The sequence below is a fragment of the Cervus elaphus genome, chromosome 9 (genome assembly GCF_910594005.1).
Source record: "Cervus elaphus chromosome 9, mCerEla1.1, whole genome shotgun sequence".
NCBI classification, from domain to species: Eukaryota; Metazoa; Chordata; class Mammalia; order Artiodactyla; family Cervidae; genus Cervus; species Cervus elaphus.
The window spans coordinates 44049237-44073435 of NC_057823.1; the positions used below are offsets into that span (position 1 = coordinate 44049237).

A 24199-nucleotide genomic window follows, 5' to 3' on the forward strand; every position below is an offset into this window, starting at 1 on the left:
GCTAGTGATTCTGAAGGATATGCAAATAAAGGCCATAGGTGGTCACATCTCTGGCACGCCTCTGAAATTTGTGGCGCCTCCAGCCCAGTCTCAGTGACCCAGCGGTGTCCAGCAGCTCCAAAATTCTCCCATATTCTCAGCTCATAATAGGACACTGGGCAGTTCAATTTATTTCCTTTCAATCTCTTCATTTAAGTCACTTGCTATCAAACTCAAGACTGGAGATACAAACCAGAATTCAAGTCATTTCCTAGGATCTGGGACATTTGGAACCAAGAATCCAGGAGAACTCAAAATTTCAGGGAATTTGCCTGGTGGGCAGCTCCCTGCAGGCTCACTTATCGCAGAATAAGTAGTCTGAGTTTGACCCTTGTCTACACTTTTTAAAATTGCCTTAGGATGACATATTTGCCATCATAGCTTGACACTGACTGATTGACTTTGCCTGAATAAATGTAATTTAACAAGAGAGAACTTTAAAGCCTCAGAGCCTTCCTAAGGGAAACACTGAAACTGATTTACTTACGCTTACCATGGCATCTACAGGTTTATACTTATCACGAAGACTATTTACTATCAAAAATTTAAAAGGGATCTTCTTACTAAGATAATAAGACTTAGCTATAGGGAAACCACTTAAACGAGGTGACAGTTATCAATATGTTTTGAAGAATAATAATAGTATTAACTATATGCCAACAATTTAGAAAACTTAGACAAAATTTATAAAATTCCTGGAAAAACAAAGAATGCCAAATTTGGCAAGATAATTGAATAAACCATTGAGCATTAAAAATACTGTTTTGACCAAAAAATAAAAATAAACAAGGTGACAGTTATGAAGATGAGGGCAACATACTTCCAGAAACCCATGTAAAAAATGATTATAAGCTCTGAACACAATGAGTGTATCTGGGACCCCTGAGGGACAAGGTGGCAAGAGAAACACGGCCATGCCTGGCTCTGCTAGCTGAGAAAGCACACTTTGTCTGCCACAGTCACAGGCTCTCATCTATTTCTAACAGAAGTGCATCACATAGATACCCAAGTACATAAAAATTTGTGTGTGCATGCTCAGTCGTGTTTGACTATTTGCCACCACAGGGACTGTAGTTCCTACGCTCCTCCGTCCACTGGGATTTTTCAGGCAAGAATATTGGAGTGAGTTGCCATTTCCCCCTCCAGGGGATCTTCTCAACCCAGGGATCAAATTCATGTCTCCTGTGTCTCCTGCATTGGCAGGCAGAAAATAAGAATTTTGAACCATGTAATTCATATAGGTGTGGATCTAGTTCTCAGACTAACCATGAGAGTAAATGTTTCCTTTTTATAATTTTTTTCCTGTGTGCCTATTTATTCACTGGAAATATTGTTAAGGATGCTAAGTATATTTTTATAAAAACATAAGGTGTTCTAGGGCACTGTGGTTCCTTTTCTAACTTTTTGAGATGGAAACTTTGATGATTGATTTGTCTTTCCTCTTTTCTAACGTTTGTATTCTGATTTTAAGTTCCCCTCTGAACACTGCCTTGGCTGAATACCATGTCTGTTATAGTAGTTTTTCTTTGTGAAAAAATGTCGACCCTATAGCAATTTGCAAGACTGTTAGGAAGAACTCCCACAGCCCCTTAGTCAGCCTTGCCAGTTACTTCCTGCTGTTCATCTGTCACCTTCTCTCTGACTCAGAGTGGACGCTTCTGAGCCCTTGGTGAACTCTTGGTGAGCCGTTCACTTTCCTCCCCACAGTGAAGTTCAGCAGGAGGCAGTCAGAGGGACCTGGAACCATTCCTCCTCCACTAACTTTGTTCTCACCAGCCTTTTTAATGAGAGCCGGATGCACTTGTTCCTCTTCAGCATGGTGGTGGTCATCTATACACTTGCCATGGCCGGCAATGCTGCCATGGTCCTGCTGATCTGGGCAGATGCCCGGCTCCACACACCCATGTACTTCCTCCTCAGCCAGCTATCCTTCTTGGACATCTTCTTCACCTCAGTCACTGTCCCCAAGATGATAGCAGGCTTCCTCTTTGGATGGATAAGCATCTCATTTGGAGGCTGTGGAGCACAAATGTTTTTCTTCATGTTCCTGGGGGCTGCAGAGTGCATCCTGCTGGCCCTCATGGCCTATGACCGCTACGTGGCCATCTGTAACCCTCTGCGCTACCCGGTGCTCATGAGTCGCCAGACCTGCCTGCTCCTGGTGGCTGCCTCCTGGCTGGGAGGGTCACTCAACGCCTCCATCCAGACTGCACTGACCCTGCAGTTTCCCTACTGTGGCTCACGGAAGATTGCACACTTCTTCTGTGAGGTGCCTTCACTGTTGAGGTTGGCCTGTGCTGACACAGCCGCCTATGAGCGGGTGCTCTTTGTGACGGGTGTGGTGGTCCTCCTGGTGCCCATTGCCTTCATCACCACCTCCTATGCCTTAATCCTCGCAGCTGTGCTCCGGATGCACTCTGCGGAGGGGTGTAAGAAGGCCCTAGCCACCTGCTCCTCCCACCTGGCAGTCGTCAACCTCTTCTACGGGCCCCTTGTCTACACTTACATGTTACCTGCATCCTACCACTCTCCTGGTCAGGATGATGTAGTATCCGTCTTCTATACCGTCCTCACACCCATGTTGAATCCTGTCATCTACAGCCTCAGGAACAAGGAAGTAACAGGAGCAATGAAGAAGGTCATAGGGAAGTGTGGGGTAGGTAGGACTGTTTAAGACCCAGCAGAGAAGGATCCTCACCTCTAAGATGTGCCTGTGGCTCCAGGTGCCCATTCTAGGATTGCCTTCCAGAATGAGCAGTCTCAAATCCACATACAGAAAAGTGAAAGGGGCACTCCTCATTCCCTTCCAGCTCCCACACTTCAAAGAGATGCCCAGATGATTTGTGTCCACTCCCCACTCACCTTGCCACCTCGACAAACTCCAGGCCAGCTCCTCCATCCATCCCTTGTCTGAAGCAGCAGTCTTTCATCATCTCCATGTCACTGAGTGTCCAAGGGCTTCCCTTCTCTGCAAAGGGCCTTCATTGCTGGCTATTTCCCCAAACATCTCCTTTATTCTTCTCCTCCAGCCACAATAACTCTCTTGCTGTTGCTCAAAATTCCTAAGTACAATCCCACCTAGGGGTCCTTCAATGCAAAGGTCTCAATCCCTGGGCACTTCCCCCTACATGTTTGCATGGTTTTTGCCTTCACTTCATTTAGGAACTGCTCAAATGTGACCTTTTAGGGATTCCTTCACTGGCCATCCTGTCCAAAATGTCATTCCCACTCCATCATCTTTTTCTAACTTCATTTGTGTATTCTACGTTTCTATTTCCCTTTAAATGTACAGGAGTACAGAGGCTTTGATTCTTAATTCTGATTCCTAGAAGAATGACGGGCACATGGTCCATCAATAAATACTGGTTGAATCAACAGATAAAGCTAAAGAACATTTTCTTACCTTATCCAATGTTGGCACTGTTGTTAGTTCCTCCTTGAAGATCTCTCTTCTGACCCACCCCTTCCTATTGAGTGATGAGTGCCTCTGGACCTGGTGCCTATGCCTTCTCAATTCACACTCTCTCTTATCACTCTAATTCATGGCTATGACTTCAGTTACCACCTGACACCAAACTTGGTCATATATTTATAAGCTAGCCAGATATCTCCTACAAGACCTTTAATACCCAACTCCACATGACACACCACTGGATTTTTCAAAGGTACCTCAAATTCGTCACGCCAAGACACAAAGTCATGATCTCACTTTCATGTCAGGTTGAGTGAATGTCTCACCAGCTCAGTAGGTGTGCATCGCCACTCATATTCAGTCTCTCACAAAGTCCTCAACACCGTCCCTTTGACTGTCAATGCTTACCTTCCCTTAGGGTGCTTTCCCTTAGGGCTGCAGCTACCACTACCGTATCTCTAAAGATACAGTGGATGAGTCACGAATGTCCAAACAGGTCTCCTTGCCCCCATTCTTACCACACTTCATGTACAAAACCACAGGTTTTTTCCTCAACATGTAGCCAATGAGATTTCTGGACACAAATCTAACCCCATGCCACCGACTTCACCCTATAGCCTCCCCTTAAATTGTTTTAGCAATTGCCATTGTTCCTTCACTTGTCATCCTCTGACACATGATATATTTTTACATACATATATTGTTTGCCACCTGTCTTCTACTCTAAGGTAAGCTCCATGAGGACAAATGTTGTCTTTGTACTTGACACATAGTTAGCATTTATTAAATATTGAATAATGACTACATGAATGAATTAATGCACTCAGGCAAAACAAATAGTCTTTCCCATTGCTTACAAAGCCCTGAAGAGTCTGGTCTTCTTGGCTTCATCTCATGTTTCTTTCTTCTTAATCCTGCTCCTCTGCTCCTTCTTCCTTCCAGGTCATTTCCAGAGCTGTTCCTCTGCCTGGGATGCTGCTTTCTCCTCTGTGCTTAAAATCCTTCCTTCCTTAGCCCAAGTATCATCTCTTCAAGGAATTCTCCATAATTCAAAACTAAGTCAAGTTCTTTTAGATATGTCCCATATCCTTCCTATCCTTTAGTTCTTCAATTAAGTCTGTCTCCTCACAGTGCGTGAGAGCAGGGAGTCTCCATGACTTCACCACAGTGCCTAACTTTGCACCTGGCACATTACAATGCCTCAATAAGTATCAAAAAGAAAGAAAGGAAGAATACAGGCAGAAAGGAGGGAAAGCAGAAGGCAGCAGGAAAGCAGGGAGGGAAGAAGAGATAGAGACTGATTTGCAGTCTTGTACCTCCAAATTAGACCAACTTTGCACCATAAATCTTTGCTTATATAATGCAACTGCCATAAGAGATGCCACCAATCACTCTATGTATTTTAAGATGTCTCTAAAAGTCTTCAGAGGCCAGAAATCCATCCTGAAAGCCCAATCTACATCCTTTATGCCAAACCTGGATAATAAAAATTGAGAACAGGCCAGCGTTTTCTTCCACTTCTGGTCATATATAGTGAGGATCACATTATGCTTCCAGATGCTTCAGGTGCATCTTCAGGAGGAGTTAGCAGTGTAGCAGAAGACATCAAGACCAAAATCAACCAGACTGTCCCTTTTGACAGTTGCTTCCCCCACCAGGATCAGACCAGGAACTACTGACAGAACTACCTGACTTCCACTGCTATGAGAAGGCAATGATTGCTAAAGCGGGAGAGAGAAGGGGCATGTGCTAATGGTACCTGCATGTGTAAAAGTCCTTCTACCCCACATCCTGGGTATCAGCCTGGAATGACTGGCAGACAGAAAGAGTATTTCCTGGGAAGATGTGATCTGGCTCCATCCCAGTTCCTCTGTCCTCCATCCTTCTCCCAGTGTGGTGAAGGAGAACCTAAGTACATGGTGACCCCCACCCTAGGATCCTGAATCATGGCTTAACTAATGATAAATTACTCATTAGAAAAGTCGGTGGGGGTGGGGGATGAGAACATCATTGAGAAGTATGTTTTCACCCAAACACTTTAACCACTTTCCCTTCTCAAGAAGAGATTAACTAAGGGGAGAGTGAGTTCTATTCCAAAGGATTATGTGCAGGCCAACGTCTTATAATCTCATCCCACCACAGAATTCCAGAACAGGATCCCCTTCTTCACCACAATTCCCAACTCTGTACATTATAAGCATGATCTTTAACTCCTTAGCACTTGCCCAAGCAAAGGAGAAAGCCATAATTTGCAGCTATTGATATGTCTGACCTCTCACTCATCAAATAGGTAGGCAAGTTTTGAAAACTGACAAGTGGAAGATAACCTGTCTACTCATGCCTTCCTTTGCTACAGAGAGCAAACTATATTAAGATATAAAGTTTGATCTTCTTCTTTGTAAATATACCCCAGTTTCAACTGAGCAGACACTGCCTAGAATACGTTTCCCGGTTATCAATGCAGCTAGGTATGGCTATGTACCTAAGCTCTGAATGGTGGCCCCTAAGCACAAATGTAGCCGTTCAGCAGGGTCCTCAAATGTCAGGGCAGTGTCACATTCCTCTCCACCCCACCACACTTTCCTTCTGGCTGACATGTAGTCATAACAAATGGAGCTTCAGTGGACATCTTGGAATATGAGACAGAAACCAGGAAATGAGAATATCAGAACAGCAATAAGGGAGGAAATTGAGTTTCTGAAATCATGGAGTTGATCAACCACTGTGTTTTCTGGCACTTGCAGTGAATCTAATTCTAATTAACAACACTTCACACCACAAAAGTGAAAGGAAAAATTGACCCTTTTCATGGTGTGGCAGGAATGGCTGTATAGCCCCATACTGCTGTAATGCCAGGGAAAAAAATACTTTCTGAAAACCAGGTTAAACACACCAAAATGTACACACCAGAATACAACATGAGGACTGTAAGTAGCTTTGAGAATTTGATCTCCACATGAAAAAAAAATGGCAAACTCCAATTAGAACTGGCATTTAAGAAAGTACACATCATAGAATTTCCAATTTATGATGTAGGCTACTAGCTTTTTCCTTTTAATAGAATATGAAAACATGAAAATGGGAAGATTTTAAAACTGACTCAGCAGGAAATATTTGGCAAATGACATGGGAAAGCCTGGTTCTATTAGACATGAGAGATGCCAAGCATCCTTTATCATAAGTCCTATACTTAGGAAGCAGAATAAATAATAAGAAACATAATCTAGATAGGGATCTTGTTATGTCTGTTATGTGTGTGCATGTGTGCTCAGTCATGTCCAACTCTTGGCAACCCTATGCACTGTAGCCCACCAGGCTCCTCTTTCCATGGGATTTCCCAGGCAAGAATACTGGAGTCAGTTGCCATTTCCTTCTCCAGGGAATCTTCCCAACCAAGGGATCAAACCTGTGTCTCCTGCATCTCTTGCATTGGCAGGTGGATTCTTTACCACTAAGTCACCTGGGAAGCCTGTAGATAGAGATCTAGATAGATAAAGCTTTTAGATATAGATCTCAGATAGATGATAGGTCATATATACACATATGATAGATAACAGATAGATGATAAATAGATCACTGACTAGATAGGTGATAGATACATGGATACATAATCACATTTTCTTCATTCACTCCTCCATAGATGGACATTCACATCGTTTCTCTATCTCGGCTATAGTGAATAATGCATCAATGAACATGGGAGTACATACACCTCTTCAAGACACTAATTTCATTTCCTTTGGGATTATCCAGAATTGTGATTGCTGGATCATATAGTAGTTCTATTTTTAGTTTTTTGAGGATAATGTTTGTTTATGCAAGTGTAAGTAGTGTTTCCATCTTCTTCATGGCCTTGATATTCCTCTGGAGAGGTGATTTATAGTACTTTTACTATCAGCTTCTTCCTGAGAGTAGGCCCACCCCCAAAGAAAGAATTGATGGCAGCCTCATTCCTCAGAAGTGGTTGCTTTTAGTAAGATAAATGAAGCTCTGAGAAGGCTTCTTTCTTTCAATCTGTTAATGTCAAATATCTTCAGCTTAAAATAATCTTCATATCAACTCAGTTTCTGAGCAGGTCCCCACACTTCACTGCATAAAGGCATAAAGATTCTCCAGTTTCCTACCAGTTGGCATTTTCTCATCCTTAGCAGCCAGTGTAAAGGTCTTGCCCTCAACTGGTAATTCTCACTGCTTTTTCCCCCCAATAGTAGCAGCCCTGAGATTTGGACTGAAAGCTGGTATCCCATCAAAGGTCTGATAACTCCACTTGAGGCATTTCCTTGAAGGATCCTTTCCAGCCTTTCTTTCTCCCTTCTTTATCTGGAGAGAGACCTGGGAGACTATACTCAATAGGCAGATGGAGGGGCAGGGTTTACATACTTTCGGATACTCCACCCCTGATCTACCCAAGCCTAGGACATCACCCACACCTCCTTGCAGGGCCTTTTCCAGCTAGTCTCTCACAGAGACTCTCGTTCCCTTGGTCACTTTGGCAGTGTGCCTACAGACTACCTCCTTGCCCTCGGGTGCAGGAAAGCACACACCTGGGACAGGAAGTAGCAATGTAGCCAGCTGTGTCTCTCCCTTTCTTGCTCTCAGCTGGGACATAGACAAGGCAATCTCAGAAAATCTTTGACTGTTCCATCTGTGACCTTCACCACTTCTTTTCACTTCCAAGTCAACATCCTCATCAATTATTTTATTTTTTAAATTTTGGACTATTTATTCAAAAGATCATGGCACCTGGTCCCACCACTTCATGGCTAAAAGATGGGGAAACAGTGGAAACAGTGGCAGACTTTATTTTGGGGGGCTCCAAAATCACTGCAGATAGTGACTGCAGCCATGAAATTAAAAGATGCTTGCTCCTTGGAAGAAAAGTTATGACCAACCTAGACAGCATGTTAAAAAGCAGAAACATTACTTTGCCAACAAAGGTCCGTCTAGTCAAAACTACAGTTTTTCCAGTAGTCATGTAAGGATGTGAGAGTTGGACTATAAAGAAAGCTGAGTGCCAAAGAATTGAGGCTTTTGAACTGTGGTGTTGGAGAAGACTCTTGAGAGTCCCTTAGACAGCAAGGGGAGCCAACCAGTCCATCCTAAAGGAAATCAGTCCTAAATATTCATTGGAAGGACTGATGCTGAAGCTGAAACTCCAACACTTTGGCCACCTGATGCAAACAGCTGACTCATTTGACTCATTTGACCACCTGATGCTGGGAAAGATTGGGGGCAGGAGAAGAAGGGGATGACAGAAGATGAGATGGTTGGATGGCATCACCGACTCAATGGACATGACTTTGGGTAAACTCCGGGAATTGGTGATGGACAGGGAGGCCTGGCGTGCTGCAGTTCATGGGGTCTCAAAGAATCAGACACGACTGAGTGACTGAACTGAACTGATACTCTGCATACTAACACAACATTGCAAAGCAACTACACTCCAATAACTTTTTTAAAGTACAGTGTAAATATAACTATCAAATCCACTGAGAACTCCCCCCAAATTATGTGACTCCTTTTATTGAGCTACTTGCTTTATTGTGTTGGTCTGGAAACAAGACCTCACTATCTCCAAGGTATGCCTACATGTTACTAATGTTAATTTCACTTGTTTATTTTTACTTTTCTTTGTAAATTTAAAAATACAAGTGTAGCTCATTGTATTTTTATTGGACTGCACTGGTCTAGATTATTGACAGTCCAGTGAAATATTTACCTTAGACATTTTGTATTGTCTCCTTTGTAAGGTGCTGTTCTGTCTGTTTGCTTATCACTTTATGTAGTCTCATTATTAAAAAAAATTTTTAAATAAAGTTAAAAGCTTTTTTTCTTACCAGAGAAAAGAAACAAGAAAGTGTCCAAGTGCCCAAACAGTTATTGATGTTGCTAATTATTGGTCTGTGTTAAACCTTAAACCTTTTCACAGAAATTCCTCTCTTTCAAGGCACATGGTAGTATTACTCTGCCCCAGCCCCCTGAAGTTAGGCATACCCATTAGAATGTGATCTGGGGGGACATTTAAGAATCAATCCAATGATTGATTTGTGTATATCCTTGCATCCCTTGAATAAATCCCACTTGAATATGGTGTATTATCCTTTTAATATGTTGTTGGATTCTGTTTGCTGCTATTTTGTTGAGGATTTTTGCATCTATGTTCATCAGTGATATTGCCCTATACTTTTCTTTTATGTGGTATCTTTGTCTGAGCTTGGTATGAGGACAAGCTTGGTGTGGTGGCCTCAAAGAATGAGTTTGGGAGTGTTCCTCCCTCTGCAATTTTTTGGAACAGTGTCAGAAGGATGTGTATTAACTCTTAGCTAAATGTTTGATATAACCCTCCTGTGGAGCCATCTGGTATTGGACTTTTGTTTGTTGGGTGTTTTTAATCACATTTCAATTTCAGTACTTGTGACTGGTCTGTACATATTTTCTATTTCTTCCTGGTTCAGTCTTGGGAGATTGTACCTTTCTAAAAATGTGTTCACTTCTTCCAGGTTGTCCATTTTATGGGCATATAGTTACTTGTAGTAGTCTCTAATGATCCTTTGCATTTGTGTGGTATAAGATTTGCCACACTATCTTTCCCCTGCTGTAGTGACTGGGGAAGCTCAATTTGAGACAGAGCTTCCTGCCACTCCATGGCAACAAGGAGTATAATTTAGAAATAAAATTATATGTTCATGGTGTTAAGTTACTGAAAATTGTGATGATTGTTACTACAGCAAGACCTGACCCATTTTGACTGATGCATATTCTATCACTGGTAATTTAGACAGGAAGCCACCCTGATCAGGTATATACACAGTGTGTGTTGCTGTATCTTATAATTGTTGGACTCCAGTCTCTTACTGGACTCTGAGTTCCTTGAGGATAGAAATAGTATGCACTTAATTTCTTCACACCACCATCAGATCTGACACATAGTTAGAAGTTAGCACATATTTGAAGACTGAATGGAACAAATGAATTAATCGATGAGTCTCATAACAGGTAGCTAAGTCTTTTGGGCAGGGAGATTTCTCAGAGGAAGATAGAATAGAAGGAGTAAAAAGATTGCCAAATTAAGCTTGGAGCTCAAATAAGTATAATAAGCATAAGTTTATTGTAGCATATAGCTACAGATATGAGTGTTCATTTTTGGTTTTCATTTTGTTCTTCTGTTTGCTTGCTTGCTTGCTTGAGTTTTTTGTTTTGTTTGCTAGCCCTGTTCTAGTGCCTGTATGATTCCAGAATCAGATGTTGGCAGGTCACCTGACAAGAAAGAGTACACTAAAGCAGTGAAGGAATGAGTCACTAAAGAGACAAGAACTAGAAGCTAAACTTGATCAGCAATGATAAGATAACTCCCCAGTGGAAGGTGATATAAAGGTGTGTTTATAGCAGTTGAGGCATTAGTGGAGCTTGAAAAAGTAAATATCAGCTCAAAATCTTCCCACCATTGATCAGGCTGGGAGAGAAGACATAGATAAATACCAGGTGCAAAGTTAACAGGAAACATTTCTCCTGGGGTAGGAATAAAGTTTTTATCTCTTCAGTTATAAAGTTGAATGACTATTGCTTTCTTAATGAGAAACTTGCCTAAAAAAATCTAAGTCACTTTGCAGACAAATATCTTTAATCTCCAACCTAGGAGAAAAGGTGCAGATATGAGATTTTAGGCATTCACTTCTTTTTTTTTTTTTTCCCATTTATTTTTATTAGTTGGAGGCTAATTACTTTACAATATTGTAGTGGTTTTTGCCATACATCAACATGAATCAGCCATGGATTTACATGTATTCCCCATCCCGATCCCCCCTCCCACCTCCCTCCCTACCCCATCCCTCTGGGTCTTCCCAGTGCACCAGCCCCGAGCACTTGTCTCATGCATCCAACTTGGGCTGGTGATCTGTTTCACCCTTGATAATATACATGTTTCGATGCTGTTCTCTCAGAACATCCCACCCTTCCCTTCTCCCACAGAGTCCAAAAGTCTGTTCTGTACATCTGTGTCTCTTTTTCTGTTTTGCATATAGGGTTATCGTTACCATCTTTCTAAATTCCATATATATGCGTTAGTATACTGTATTGGTGTTTATCTTTCTGGCTTACTTCACTCTGTATAATGGGCTTCAGTTTCATCCACCTCATTAGAACTGATTCAAATGAATTCTTCTTAATGGCTGAGTAATATTCCATGGTGTATATGTACCACAGTTTCCTTATCCATTCATCTGCTGATGGGCATCTAGGTTGCTTCCATGTCCTGGCTATTATAAACAGTGCTTGTATCTTAACATTGTCATTTCAGCGGTCCACCTCACAGTCCAAACCTGACAAGGATCTATCTACATATAGTGGTGCTTCACTTTGAACTTCATACAAATTTCTCCCAAGTGTCACTCTTCTCCCAAATTCTGTAATAATTCTTTGTTTGGTGACATGTCCCAGAGTTCCTACTCAAATCAAGAAACTTAACTATGTGGGGCTACAGGGTTATCCTCGGTTATCTAGTTGTTGAGTCTAGCAAAGTTTCTCAGCCTCAGCACTATTAACATTTTAGGTCAGATAATTCTTTGTTGTAGCAGTGAGGGAGACAAACCTGTGCATTGTTCAGCATGCTCAGCAGCACCTCTGACCTCTAGTCACTAGACACCAGTAGCACCCCCAGTTGTGACAGCCAGAAATGTCTTGGTACCCTGTCAAATGTCTCTGGAGATTACATTCACCACCCACTGAGAGTCACTGGGCTAGGACATACATTATCAATGGTGACCATATCACCAGTAAGATCTTCAAATTTTTAAGTTTTGTAACTGGAGTATTTTTGAGGAAGGGGGAAGAAATCTTATATATCACAATAGTGTGTGGCCCTCCAAAAGATCATAGTACATGTACAAATAAACAATATAACAGCGGTATTAAAATTTCACAACAGAGGAGCCAATAGGAAGAAAAGGGGTCTAAACAGGCCCTTGTAGAAGGGCAATAATGGAAAGAAGTTGAGAAACTACAGGCCTGGATAAGCTGCAGTGGAAGCGGAAGTGAGAGTGTTGGAAGGAACTGAAGTTAGAGCATGAGTAATGGCAGACTCCATTCAGGGACATCTGTCTGGGAGTTAGGAAGCCTATTCTGTGGTTGTGTGGGAGTGCAGGGAAGGCAAAATGCAGAGGAGAGCAATCTGATAGCTCTGGGGTTTAGGCTATTTGAGTTTAAAGTAATTTAACATTCCAATTTACCGCCTAGCTAGCTACGTTCTAAGCATACAACCACCTCCAGAGCAGAGGGGGGCCACTTCTACTGGTTACCTTGGGCTGCTGTAACAAACTACCAAAATGAATGGCTCAAAACAACAGAAATGTATTTTCTCATTGTTCTGAAATCAGGTGTTGGCAGAGCCACCCTTTCTCCAAATGCTCATGGGGAGTGTCTGTTCCTTGCCTCTTCCTGCTTCTAGTGGCTGTCAGAATTCCTTGTGGCCATATGAGTTCAACCTCTGCTTCCATAGTCTCATAGTCCTGTTCTCCTCTCTGAGTCTTCTCCTCTGTGAGTCTCTCAGAACTCCTCCTGCTACTCTCTTCTAAGAATACATATTAAGGGCCACCCAGATAATCTAGGGGAAAGGTCTCAAGATCCCCAACTTAATCAAATCTTTTGCCATCTAAGGCAATATTCACAGGTTAAAGATTAAGATATGGATATAACTTTAGGGACCCATCCAACCCATCACAGTACTATGCTAACACAGATATAGATCATTTTTTGTTGTGACCGAAAGTTCTTTTGCACAGGGCTATAGCAAGGAAAATTATAAACCAAGAGTCAAAACATTTGATGAGGGCTTCCCTGGTGACTTGGTGGCAAAGAATCCACCTGCCAATGCAGGAGACACAGGTTCAATCCCTGACACAAGAAAATCCCATATGCTATGCAGCAACTAAGCCCATGAACCACAACTACTGAGTCAGCACTAGACTCTGTGCTCTGCAAAAAGAGAAGTCCCCTGCTCGTCACAAGTAGAGAAAAGCGCCCCCAGAAACAGAGACCCAGAACAGTCAAAAACAAATAATTAAATAAAATTATTTCAAAAAATTTTGAAGAGTCGTCAGAACTGACCTAGCAGCTAGTGAACTTATCACAAAGAATGAAGTCAATGTAAATGTCAAGGGAGTAGTTCGTGTTTTTTTTTAATCGCAGTTTTGAAAAGCCATAAAATTTCCCATTTTAATAATTAAGTACATAATACAATAGTCTTAACTATAGTCACATTATTGTGCAACAGATCACTAGAAATTCATATTGCAAACCTGGACCTCTATACCCATTGAACAACTACCCCTTTCCTCCTCTCCCCGCCCCCCATCCCCAGCCCCTAGTAACTATTGCTTTGCTTCCTGTTTTGAAGAGATGGAGCAGAGATGTTTAGAGTTGACAGATAATTGGATCAGCCACCATAAGATATCTTTAAGCGGGTATGTGAGTGAACACCAAACAACGAGGAAAAGCGGTAACTCAGCTTAACTCATTTCTCTCAATTCTCTGGACCACGGAAACAGCCCATCAGCCTTTTTCCAGTCACGTGAGCTTCTGAGGCTCTAGCATCTCGTTGGCCACAGCTCCCGCGAAGTGTGGGAAGAGCAAGAGGAGGGACCAGTAGGGATGGGCCAATTAGGAAGCAGAGGCCCCGCCCCTGCGCTTGCGCAGTACTCTCTGGCCCGCTCCAGGAAGAGCTGTGTTCCCGGGTGCAGGTGCTAGGTAACACGTGTGGCCACTTGCCTGGCCACACAACACACCAGGGAGCTAGACACAGCCCACTTGCTCCCGGAACCCTATAGAAAGTAGCGGACAAGCCGGAAGGAGCCCCAGACCACTTCTGAATACCAGGTGCCTCCAAAGGCCAAGCTCACAGTGGCCCACCCAGCAAGTAGGGCCTCAGGAAGGGTTCACAAGTGGCAGAAAGCCTATTCCTGTGGGAGGTCGATCCTGGACAGACTGGGTGTTTCTTCCTGTGGACCTGGGCTGACTAGCTCCTGTCTTTCAGAAAGAAGGGGACAAGGTATCAGCCATGCAACAAGCAGCTCCCAGCAGCCTTCTCTTGGCCTGTAGCCTGGCCTTGGCACCTTTCCTCGCAGGTACGTGTACAGGGTGTGTCCCTAGCCAAATTCTCTCGTCACTGCTTCCCCACCCACATTCCTGTATCCCTAGCTGAGTTATCCTCTGTATTCCTCTTTGCATTCTCTCATTAATGCGCTCATTCCTGCATTCCCACCCTTGTTCTTCCATTCTTGTCTGTATTCTGCAGACCTCAGTGACACTTTCCCTGTGGGTGCTATGCTCGGCATGGACATCTGCAGTGACTATACAGGCATCATCCCTGCCCTCATAGGTCTTACAATGTACCGACCAGTGCTGGGAACAGAGTCCTGAGTGTCAGTTCAAATCAGCTCCAACTCCTTACTGCCTGGCCTCAGGCAAATAACTGAGCCCATCCACAGGGCTTCCCAGGTGGGGCTAATGGTAAAGAACTCGCATGCTGGTGCAGGAGACATGAGAGATACAGGTTTGATCCCTTGTCGGGAAGATCCCCTGGAGAAGGGCATGGCAACACACTCCAGTGTTCTTGCCTGGAGAATCCCGTGGACAGAGGAGCCTGGCGGGCTACAGGCCACAGGGTCACAAAGAGTCAGACACGACTGAAGTGACTTAGCCCTCACGCACATGCCTCTAGTATGGGCTTCCTAAGTGACTCAGAATCTGCCAGCAATGCAGGATACATCCCTGCATTGATTTGATCCCTGTGGGAGGAGGGCATGGCAACCCACTCCAGTATTTCTTCCAGTTCAGGTATCATTGCCTTGGGCCCCAGAGGGCACAGGGAGGCTCGAGGGCAACTTCAAGGGGAGAGGAGGAAGTAATACTGCCACACTTAACCTGGTGACCATTTTTCTTCAGATTTGCCCTCATTTACTCTGCTGGTCAGAGCTTGTTTTGTGGTTATGATTTATAGTGAAGTTTGCTTGAATGTTCTCTACCATAAGCCTTTTTCCTGGTTTTATTAATATAGAATTAACATACATCACTGTACATCACTGTGTAAGTTTAAGGTGTGCAGCATAATGGTTTGACTTAACATTTATTGTGAAATAATTACTGAGTACGTTCAATTTTTCCCTTGTGATGAGAACTCAGGATTTACTCTCCTAACTTTCAGTGTTAACTATAGGCATCATGTAGTATTATGTCCCTAGTACTTTTTCCTTATCACTGAGAGTTTGTGCCTTTTGACCACGTTTTCCCAATGCCCCTTTCCATTACCTCTGGTAACCACAAAGCTGATTGCTTTCTCTATGAATTTGTTTTAGATTCTGCATATAAGTGAGATACATACATATCTTTTTCTGTCTGGCTTACTTTACATAGCATAATGTTCTCAAGGTCCATCTATGTTTCCACAAATGGCAGAATTTCCTTGGTTTTTATGGATGATATCTATATATATACACACACATATATATAAAGAGAGAGAGAGATCTCACAATTTCTTTATTCATTCATCTATTGATGGAAACTTAGGTTGCTTCCATTCTTGGATGTTAGGAATAATGTTGTTGTGAACATAGGGGTGCAGCTATCTTTTTTTTTTAGTGTTTTCATTTCCTTTGAATGTATTCCCAGAAGTAAAATTGCTGGACTAAATACAGAGGTACTGTATTTAATTTTTTGAGGATCCTCCATACTGTTTTCCATTAGTAGCTATGCCAGTTTACAATTTCTTTTCTCCACATCCTCACCAGCATTTGTTATCTCTTGTTTTCTTTATGATGACCATTCTGTCAGGTGTAAGGTGAAATATTGTGGTTGTGATTTGCATTTTCCTAATGACTAAATATTGTGAGTCATTTCAGTCCTGTTGGCAATTTGTGTATGTTCTTGGAAAAAATGTCTATGGAATTTTGCCTATGAATGTTTGGTTTTTCCAGGCCTTTTCTTAAGGGACAAAAAAAAACTTTAGGACCTATCTTTTCTATTATTTCCCATTGTTTTTATTTACTTATATTTATTTGTTTTTAATTAGATAACTTTTGGAATAAATAATATATGCCCCGGTATAAAATGAAAAAGGTATAGGATGGAGACTGTCTTCTCCTCTGTAGACCCCCAGCTCAGTTCTTGGAGCTGTGGATAACCAGTTATCCCCTTCATGTTTACCTTTCCAAAGATGGTTCATGTATTTATAAACATATTCAAATGTACCATTTTCTTCCCATGGCAGCATTTTATACCTAGCATTCTACATCTTCCCTTAAAGGTACACCTTGGAGAGCTTTTCATATCAGTGCATGTTAGAACAACATATTCTGTATATATCCATTTCATGGACATCCCAAATCCATGTAACCATGAGCATTTCAGTCACTTTTAATCATTTATTATTACAGGGAATACTTCAGTAAATGACTTGGTATAATTACACATGTAGGAAAATACCTAAGAATTGATGGATCAAAGAGTTTGTGGGATCTAAATTTTTACTCTATATTTATCAAGTTGCCCTTTAAAGAAATTACCCTAATTTACTCATTAGAAACAGATAATGCCTGTTGCTCAAACTCTCACCAACATGCTTTAGTTTCAATTTTCAATTTGTGTTCATCTTACCATGAAAGACTCTAGAGCAATGCTGTCCAATGGTATTTTCTGCATCAGCAATAGGTCTGTGTCTACACTGTTTGGGACAGTGGTCACTAGCCACTGTCACATGTGGTTATTGAGCATCTGAAATGAAACAGGTGAAGCCAAACTATTAATTTTTAAAATTTTAACTCAGTTTCAATAGACACCTTGGAGAAAGTAGCTTCAATCAGAGTGGGGTGTAAAAGAGTTTGGAAAGAGAGAAAGGGGCATATGAGACATATTGGTGAGAAACTATGAATTGGAAAACCTCTTTAATGACTTAAAATTTTTATAATTTGTTTGATTTTTTAAATTAATTTTGCCTTTCTGTATGTGTTCCATCAAGCAAGACTCTCTAGGGAAGGCAGGCCAGGTTACCCTTAAAAACCTTAAATCTCAAGGTTTTATTTTGTTTGTTTGTTTGTTTGTTTTGGGGGGGGGGAGTTTAGTTACTAGTAATGTAACAGTGTAGGTTTTTTAATTTTTTTAATTGAAGTATAATTGACTTATAGCACTGTTAGTTCCAGGTATACAACAGAGTGATTTGATATTTCTAACATATTACAAAATGACCATGATACATCTAGTTACCATATGTCACCGTGCAAAGTTACTACAATTTTATTGACTATATTTCCCATGCTATACACTTCATCTGTTTGACCAGTTTATTTTGTAACTGAAAGTTTGTACTTCTTAATCTCCCTTATCTATTTCACTCATCCTCCTACACCCCTCCCCTCCAACCACTTGTTTTCTGAATTTATAAGTCTATTTTGTTATGTTTGTTAATTTGTTTTTTAGATTCTGCATGAGTTAAATCATATGCTATTTGTATTTTCCTTGATGAATTATTTAACTTAGCATAATATCAGAGAAAGCAATGGCAACCCACTCCAGTACTATTGCCTGGAAAATCCCATGGATGGAGGAGCCTGGTAGGCTGCAGTCCATGGGGTCTCAAAGAGTCAGTCACGACTGAGTGGCTTCACTTTCACTTTTCACTTTCCTGCATTGGAGAAGGAAATGGCAACCCACTCCAGTGTTCCTGCCTGGAGAATCCCAGGGATGAGGAAGCCTAGTGGGCTGCCATCTCTGGGGTCGCACAGAGTCGGACACGACTGACTCGACTTAGCAGCAGCAGCATAATATACTCTAAATCCATCTATGTTGTTGAAAATGGCATTCTTTTCTACTGCTAATATTCCATTGTATATATATATATAAAACACATCTTTATCCATTCATCTATTGATATTTAGATTGCTTCCATATCTTGACTTTGTAAGTAATGCTGCACTAACAGGGGTGCATATATCTTTTCATATTAATGTTTTTGTTTTCTTTGGAAATAGAAGTGAAATTTTTAGATTATTTAGTATCTCAAAGGGTTTTAATCTGGATTCTGCTTCTTCCTCTTCGTATGGTAGCATGTGACTGTCAGCCCCCAGAAGCCAAGCCCCCAACCCCTGCTCTTGCCCAGGATGGAAGGCTTGCTGCTCTCACATTTGCAGCACCCAGGGCAGCACGGCTAAATATTTAAAAGGTACACATTAGGCCAAAAACAAAAAGGTGTAGATGGAATCTTTGTTTTACTGGACAAACGTACCTTCAGAGTGACCTAAAATGCCTGGGATTTCCCCGCTCTTTGGGATCCCATGCCAGGGAATGCCAGCACTGAGAGATTCCCGCCCTGGTCTCCAGCCCACTTCCTCTCACCACCCCACCTTCCCCTTCACTGACACACCAGTTTTCAAGTTCAAGCTCCCCCATTCCACCTGCTCTGCAAACTGCTTGTGGTACTTGAGCAAGAAATTTCAGGATTGTTGATATCCAGGAAGGATGAGGGGAGGGTATGCAGACACCAAGTGGGCATGTCCCCCTGGTGTCACTCTACTCTCCCTGTGGGGCTTGGCAGAGCCAGAGAGGGGAGGTCCTGTTGGAGGGGGAAGCTAACTAATTTGAAATCACCTTTCAGTAGTCTGAGAAAAGTTTTGCTAATAAATACTGACTTTTACTCCCTTTTTTCCACTTGCTCTTGCTTTCCACAGGTTTCTACTTCTTCATCCATCGTTTCTTCTATTCCCTGCTCTGCTGCACATCTTTCACTGGGGCAGCCAGATCTAGTCTTTGTTCTTAACAGTAGCTGGTAGTGGGGACACTTGGATAGAGGTACAGGGGCTGGTCAGTGGACTTCAGTTCACTAGGATGTTATCAAGCCCCAAAGGCAGAGAATGCAGGGGTTAAGGCTCCCTCTTGTCAGCCCCTTCTTTGAACATCCCATACCCTTTATTTGTAAGACTTAGTTATTCTGTACAGGTATTTGGAAGAAGATCTCTTTTAGGACTCCATTCAAAAAAGTTTCTCTTTCAGTGAGAACTTCCCAAACCATACTATAAATTGCAATCACACCCTGCCCTTCCTGTCCTGTTTTGTCTTCTCACTAGTATTTATCAATTTATCATCACTTGACATACTGTGTCGTTTCTGTTTGCCTTCTCCATCAGAATGTAAGCGCCATAAAGGTAGGAATTTTTGTGGTAATTCCAGTGTTAAATGTCACACACAAAATGCCCGGGGAAGGTATTGGGGAGGGTGAATGGGGCAGATCTAACTCTAATTCTGCTCCATGAGCATGGCTTAATTTGCCTGCCAGTGGTAAATAGCCAGCCAGTTTTCTTCCTTTTATTTTTGTATACAGTCTCCTGGGAGATTAAAATAAATGACCTCGATGAGAAGGATGTTAATAAATTCCAGTCCAATGGCTATAAGTGTCCAACATGCTTTGCTGTGATGGGAAGAAAGTGTCACACCGATCTCAAGTGGTGCCAAGCAGATAGACTGCAGTGTGTTGAATTTTCTGGCATCATAAACACAGGTACGTCTCTAGGTACTTGTCCTTCTGGAGAAGAAAATGGCACCCCACTCCAGTACTCTTGCCTGAAAAATCCCATGGACAGAGGAGCCTGGTAGGCTGCAGTCCATGGGGTCGCAAAGAGTCGGACACAACTGAGTAACTTCACTTTCACTTTCTAGGATGCAATGTAGACCCAACAGGTCGCACCTAAAGTAGCAGTCTCTCACAAGCTTATGGGGCATAGGCCTTAAGGGTGGGGTTGAGGAGAAATAAGCTTTTGTTCAAATCTCTTAGAAATAAGGATACCCAGAGTGGCTTGATTCTGAAAATATGTCTAATTAGTTTTCTCACATTCATTTGTTCATATATGAATTTTTGCATGCTCATATTAACAGACTTTCTGATATCTTTAAGGAAGTTATTTCAGCATATTGGGTGACCTTTCAACCTCTGCAAACTTTGGTTAGTTTTTTGAAACACGGGTAGTTTGTGTTACCTCTAACCCTGTTTTTCTGTTTTTTTGTGTTTTTTTTAACTTTGAAAGTAAAAACTTTGGAGAAAGGCAGTGACTAAACTTAAACTTTCCTCAAAGGTATCATAAAGCATAATTTACTGTGCTTAATTTGAGACGATCCTACATAAAATTCTAAACCAACTGAGGACACAAATTAGAAATTCATTACGAATAGTAGCATAGTGTGGGTCTTCCCCAGTGGCTCAGCGGTAAAGAGTCCGCCTGCAATGCAAGAGGTGCAGGAGGCATGGGTTCAATCACTGGGTCACGAAGATCCCCTGGAGGAGGGCATAGCAACCCACTCCAGTATTCTTGCCTGGAGAATCCCATGGACAGAGGAGCCTGGCGTGCTACAGCCCATAGGGTCACAAAGAGTCAGACACAACTGAGGCGACTTAGCACACATGGACACAATACAGTATAGTGTGAAGAGCAGTGGGCAGAGTACCGTGAGGATTGGGTTGTTTTCATAGCTCTTCTTCTTCCTCCTGCTAATTCTGGGGAGTTCAGCCTTCTTGAATTCTTCATCAATGAGATAATCACAGGGGCTAGTCATTTTGGTTGGTCTCTGAGGTTCTCACATTTCTACTTTCTATGATTTGCATAACAGTGATTCTTTGCTTTAACGTAGCAGTCACTGGAAATGGCACCCAGAGGAGGTGAGGTGAAATCACCAACAGCTGCATGTGAAAGGATGTATCTGAAGGCACTTTGAAAGGCAGGGAATACAATCAAAGTGATAGCCTTTTTATGGCTGATATTGATATTTTTAAAAAGATAAAGAATAGGAGATTGGATTTATGTCCTTAAAATCAGAAAGGGTTTATACCTAACCAAAACACAGAAACATCAAATCCTTATAGATCAGCAGCATGCAAGATGCTACTAACAAAGTCATTTGAGGACCAATAAAAGGAAGAGATTCTTATTATTATCTGCATGCTGCTGCTGCTAAGTCACTCCAGTCGTGTCCAACTCTGTGCGACTCCATAGACGGCAGCCCACCAGGCTCCCCCGTCCCTGGGATTCTCCAGGCAGGAACACTGGAGTGGGTTGCCATTTCCTTCTCCAATGCATGAAAGTGAAAAGTGAAAGTGAAGTCACTCAGTCGTGTCCAACTCTTCACAACCCCATGGACTGCAGCCTACCAGGCTCCTCCGTCCATGGGATTTTCCAGGCAAGAGTACTGGAGCGGGTTGCCATTGCCTTCTCCGATTATCTGCATAAAATGTCTAAAACATAAAATGTCATAAAAACACAATGCTAGATCCCCAAGTGATAATAGGAATTGGAAAAAAGCTTATTTAAAGAAGGTTCATAAAGTTCCATGAGGGTTCCAATATTTGACTGAGATGGGCTGTGAGGGGATTTGAGGATTTGAAGGCCCTGTGTTTGGAGAATACCAACCCTGTTAGAGAGAATCATATTTAATGACTCACACTCAAATTGTGTGGCCTGGTTTCTATTTTACTCCAGCCCAGGTTGGGGTGGTAAAAAAGGGATTATAAAGAAGGATGAAGTGGAAGTAACATTTATGGTTTCTTGCAGGTCTTAAAGACATGCCTATTGAAGTGAAAAGATGCATACAAGCAGATCTCTGCGAAGAGACAATAACTTATATGGGTTTTCCAATTGCTAACCAGAGTAAAAATTGCAGACCAGCCATCAACAGTGGGACCAGGATCAGACTCCCACCTCCCGTCATCTTTGTTCTCTTCCTGGAGAAGCTGCTTTATTGAGCTCCTGCAAGGGCCCAGCCATCTCCATTTATGAATTAAACAGTTATTTTTTTGGTTTATGAATTCTTTCATGTCTATTAAATTTTCCCTAGGTGTGTTCAGTTGTCAATTTATTTATGATTCAGCAAGTTTTATTTGTGTATTCACCCTCACACAATCAGTGTTGGCTCCCTTCTTTTAAGAAGATCCCAGGGCATTTTGAGAATAAGGATATGCACACATTAAATGTTTAAAAAGCAATGCAAAAAACAAGAATGAGAGTGGTACCCCTGCTCAGGTAGCCAAAGCTGATGGTTCTAGACACAAGCTAGATAGAAGTGGAAGAGCATGAATTTGATTAGGGAAAGGTTAAGAATTTACATGAACTTTGAAGAGATCTGTACTATTTGGCCCCAGGGATAGTGTGCATTAGGACACAGAGATGGGAAAGCGGGCAGAGGCTGCAGCACAGCAGCTAAGACTAATAGTAGGGAAAGTGGTCTAGGACTAGCACTATGTTTGCTAGACCTGGCATTTGCTCGGTACATAAGGTTCAAAATTTCCTTTCCTTTTTTTATTTATTTTATATTTTGCAATTTTTTTCCCATAATATTGATTTTAAAAACAACAAAAAAAACACAAAAAAATAGTAAAATATAAAAACAAATTAATGTTTTATAGACCATGGGAAAAAGAATTTTCAGCAAAGTACAAAAATTTAAAGCATTCCTTTCTTTAATTTTGTAATTCTTTACTGTGGAATAGCTCAGAATGTCACTTCTGTTTTAAGTAACAGAATTGATAACTGAGCAAGGAAACGTAATTTGGATTATAAAATTCTTGCTTTAATAAAAATTCCTTAAACAGTGAAAAAAAAAATAGTAGGGAAAGTGGAAGAGGAAGGTGTCAGTAAATATATGGACCTGTCTAGAAGCCTCTATCTGTGCCTGATTGGTGAACACAGTGAGCTGAGCACAGGCCCCCTCCCTGCAGGTTGGAAAACAGTTCCCCTCAGTCTGCTAGAGATACCAACTCAAGACTGAGACCTCTCTGTGGTTCTTGCTCCTGATTGCTCTTAGAATCACCTGGCAGTTTCAAGTTACAGTGCTCACTTGGGCCATCATTTGGAAACATTTTTTCCTAGTCATTAGGTTGTCTTTTTGTTTTGTTTATGGTGTCTTTTGCTATGCAAAAGCTTGTAAGTTTGACTAGGTCCCACATGTTTATTTTTGCTTTTGTCTATTTATTTATTTTTGCTTTTGTCTATTTATTTATTTTTGCCTTGGGAGATTAACCTGAGAAAACAAATAAGAGGCAGATGTTTTTCTTATTGCTTTATTTCACTGGAAGTGTTTTTGCTCAAGTTTTCTAAAGCAGCCTCTATGACAAGTGTTACAACTCTAATAAAAATAAATTTTAAAATACTTTTAAAATAAAAATTGTTTAAAAAATTAAGGATAAAATAAAAATTAATTTAAGAAATAAAATAGTAAATAAGGAAAAAGGAAAATACCATAGAAGAAAAAAAGGGCCACAGATAGATTTAAAAGTCATTGAGTGTGCAGTGTTGCAAATGATCATCAGTTTATGGAGCCGTTAAATAGAATATAGTGAATTTAATAATCTTGTGTTGTTTGCCAGTGCTTGTTAAATGAATCATAGAAGAATTTTACAATTATCGTCGTTTGCCCCAATTCAAGATTTCCTTGGAAAAAAAGGAATACTTACCAAGTGTTTAATAATTAAGGACCAGGAAGGTAATTTACATTTTCCCATTGATATTACACTGCACAAGCATGAGATAATATTTTTTTATTGAAGTATAGTTGATTTACAAGTGACTCAGTTATATACATTCTTTTTCATATTTTTTCTACTATGGTTTATGACAGGATATTGAATGTAGTTCCCTATGCTATATAGTAGGACCTTGTTGTTTATCCATTCTATATATAACAGTTTCTATCTGCCAACCCAAACTCCCACTCCATCCCTTCTGC

At 41.4% G+C, this 24199-nt stretch overlaps 2 protein-coding genes across 3 annotated transcripts; both read left to right on the top strand.

The window, feature by feature from the left end:
* Positions 1-1783: 1783 nt before the first annotated feature.
* LOC122699144 (olfactory receptor 2T27-like) lies at positions 1784-2713 on the top strand. The gene has a single exon (XM_043910719.1). The coding sequence runs from the start codon at positions 1835-1837 to the stop codon at positions 2711-2713; it is 879 nt and encodes a 292-aa protein (XP_043766654.1). The 5' UTR covers positions 1784-1834.
* Positions 2714-14141: 11428 nt separating this feature from the next.
* Positions 14142-22315, top strand: LOC122701050. Of its 2 annotated transcripts, none has more exons than XM_043914064.1 (4): positions 14142-14320; positions 14478-14568; positions 19812-19988; positions 22030-22315. In XM_043914064.1, the coding sequence occupies exons 2-4, from the start codon at positions 14502-14504 to the stop codon at positions 22218-22220; spliced, it is 435 nt and encodes a 144-aa protein (XP_043769999.1). In that variant the 5' UTR covers positions 14142-14320; positions 14478-14501; the 3' UTR covers positions 22221-22315. The 2 variants fall into 2 exon arrangements, with proteins under 2 accessions (XP_043769999.1, XP_043769998.1); XM_043914063.1 differs by having other exon boundaries at positions 14180-14320; positions 14482-14568.
* The last annotated feature ends 1884 nt before the right edge of the window (positions 22316-24199 follow it).

Excerpts from the sequence above, each read along its gene's own strand:
- LOC122699144 (XM_043910719.1), top strand. The coding sequence starts at position 1,835 with ATGCACTTGTTCCTCTTCAGCATGGTGGTGGTCATCTATACACTTGCC.
- LOC122701050 (XM_043914064.1), top strand. The coding sequence starts at position 14,502 with ATGCAACAAGCAGCTCCCAGCAGCCTTCTCTTGGCCTGTAGCCTGGCC. Across the intron at positions 14,569-19,811 it reads CTTGGCACCTTTCCTCGCAG|TCTCCTGGGAGATTAAAATA; the intron begins GTACGTGTACAG and ends TTTTGTATACAG. Across the intron at positions 19,989-22,029 it reads TTCTGGCATCATAAACACAG|GTCTTAAAGACATGCCTATT; the intron begins GTACGTCTCTAG and ends GGTTTCTTGCAG.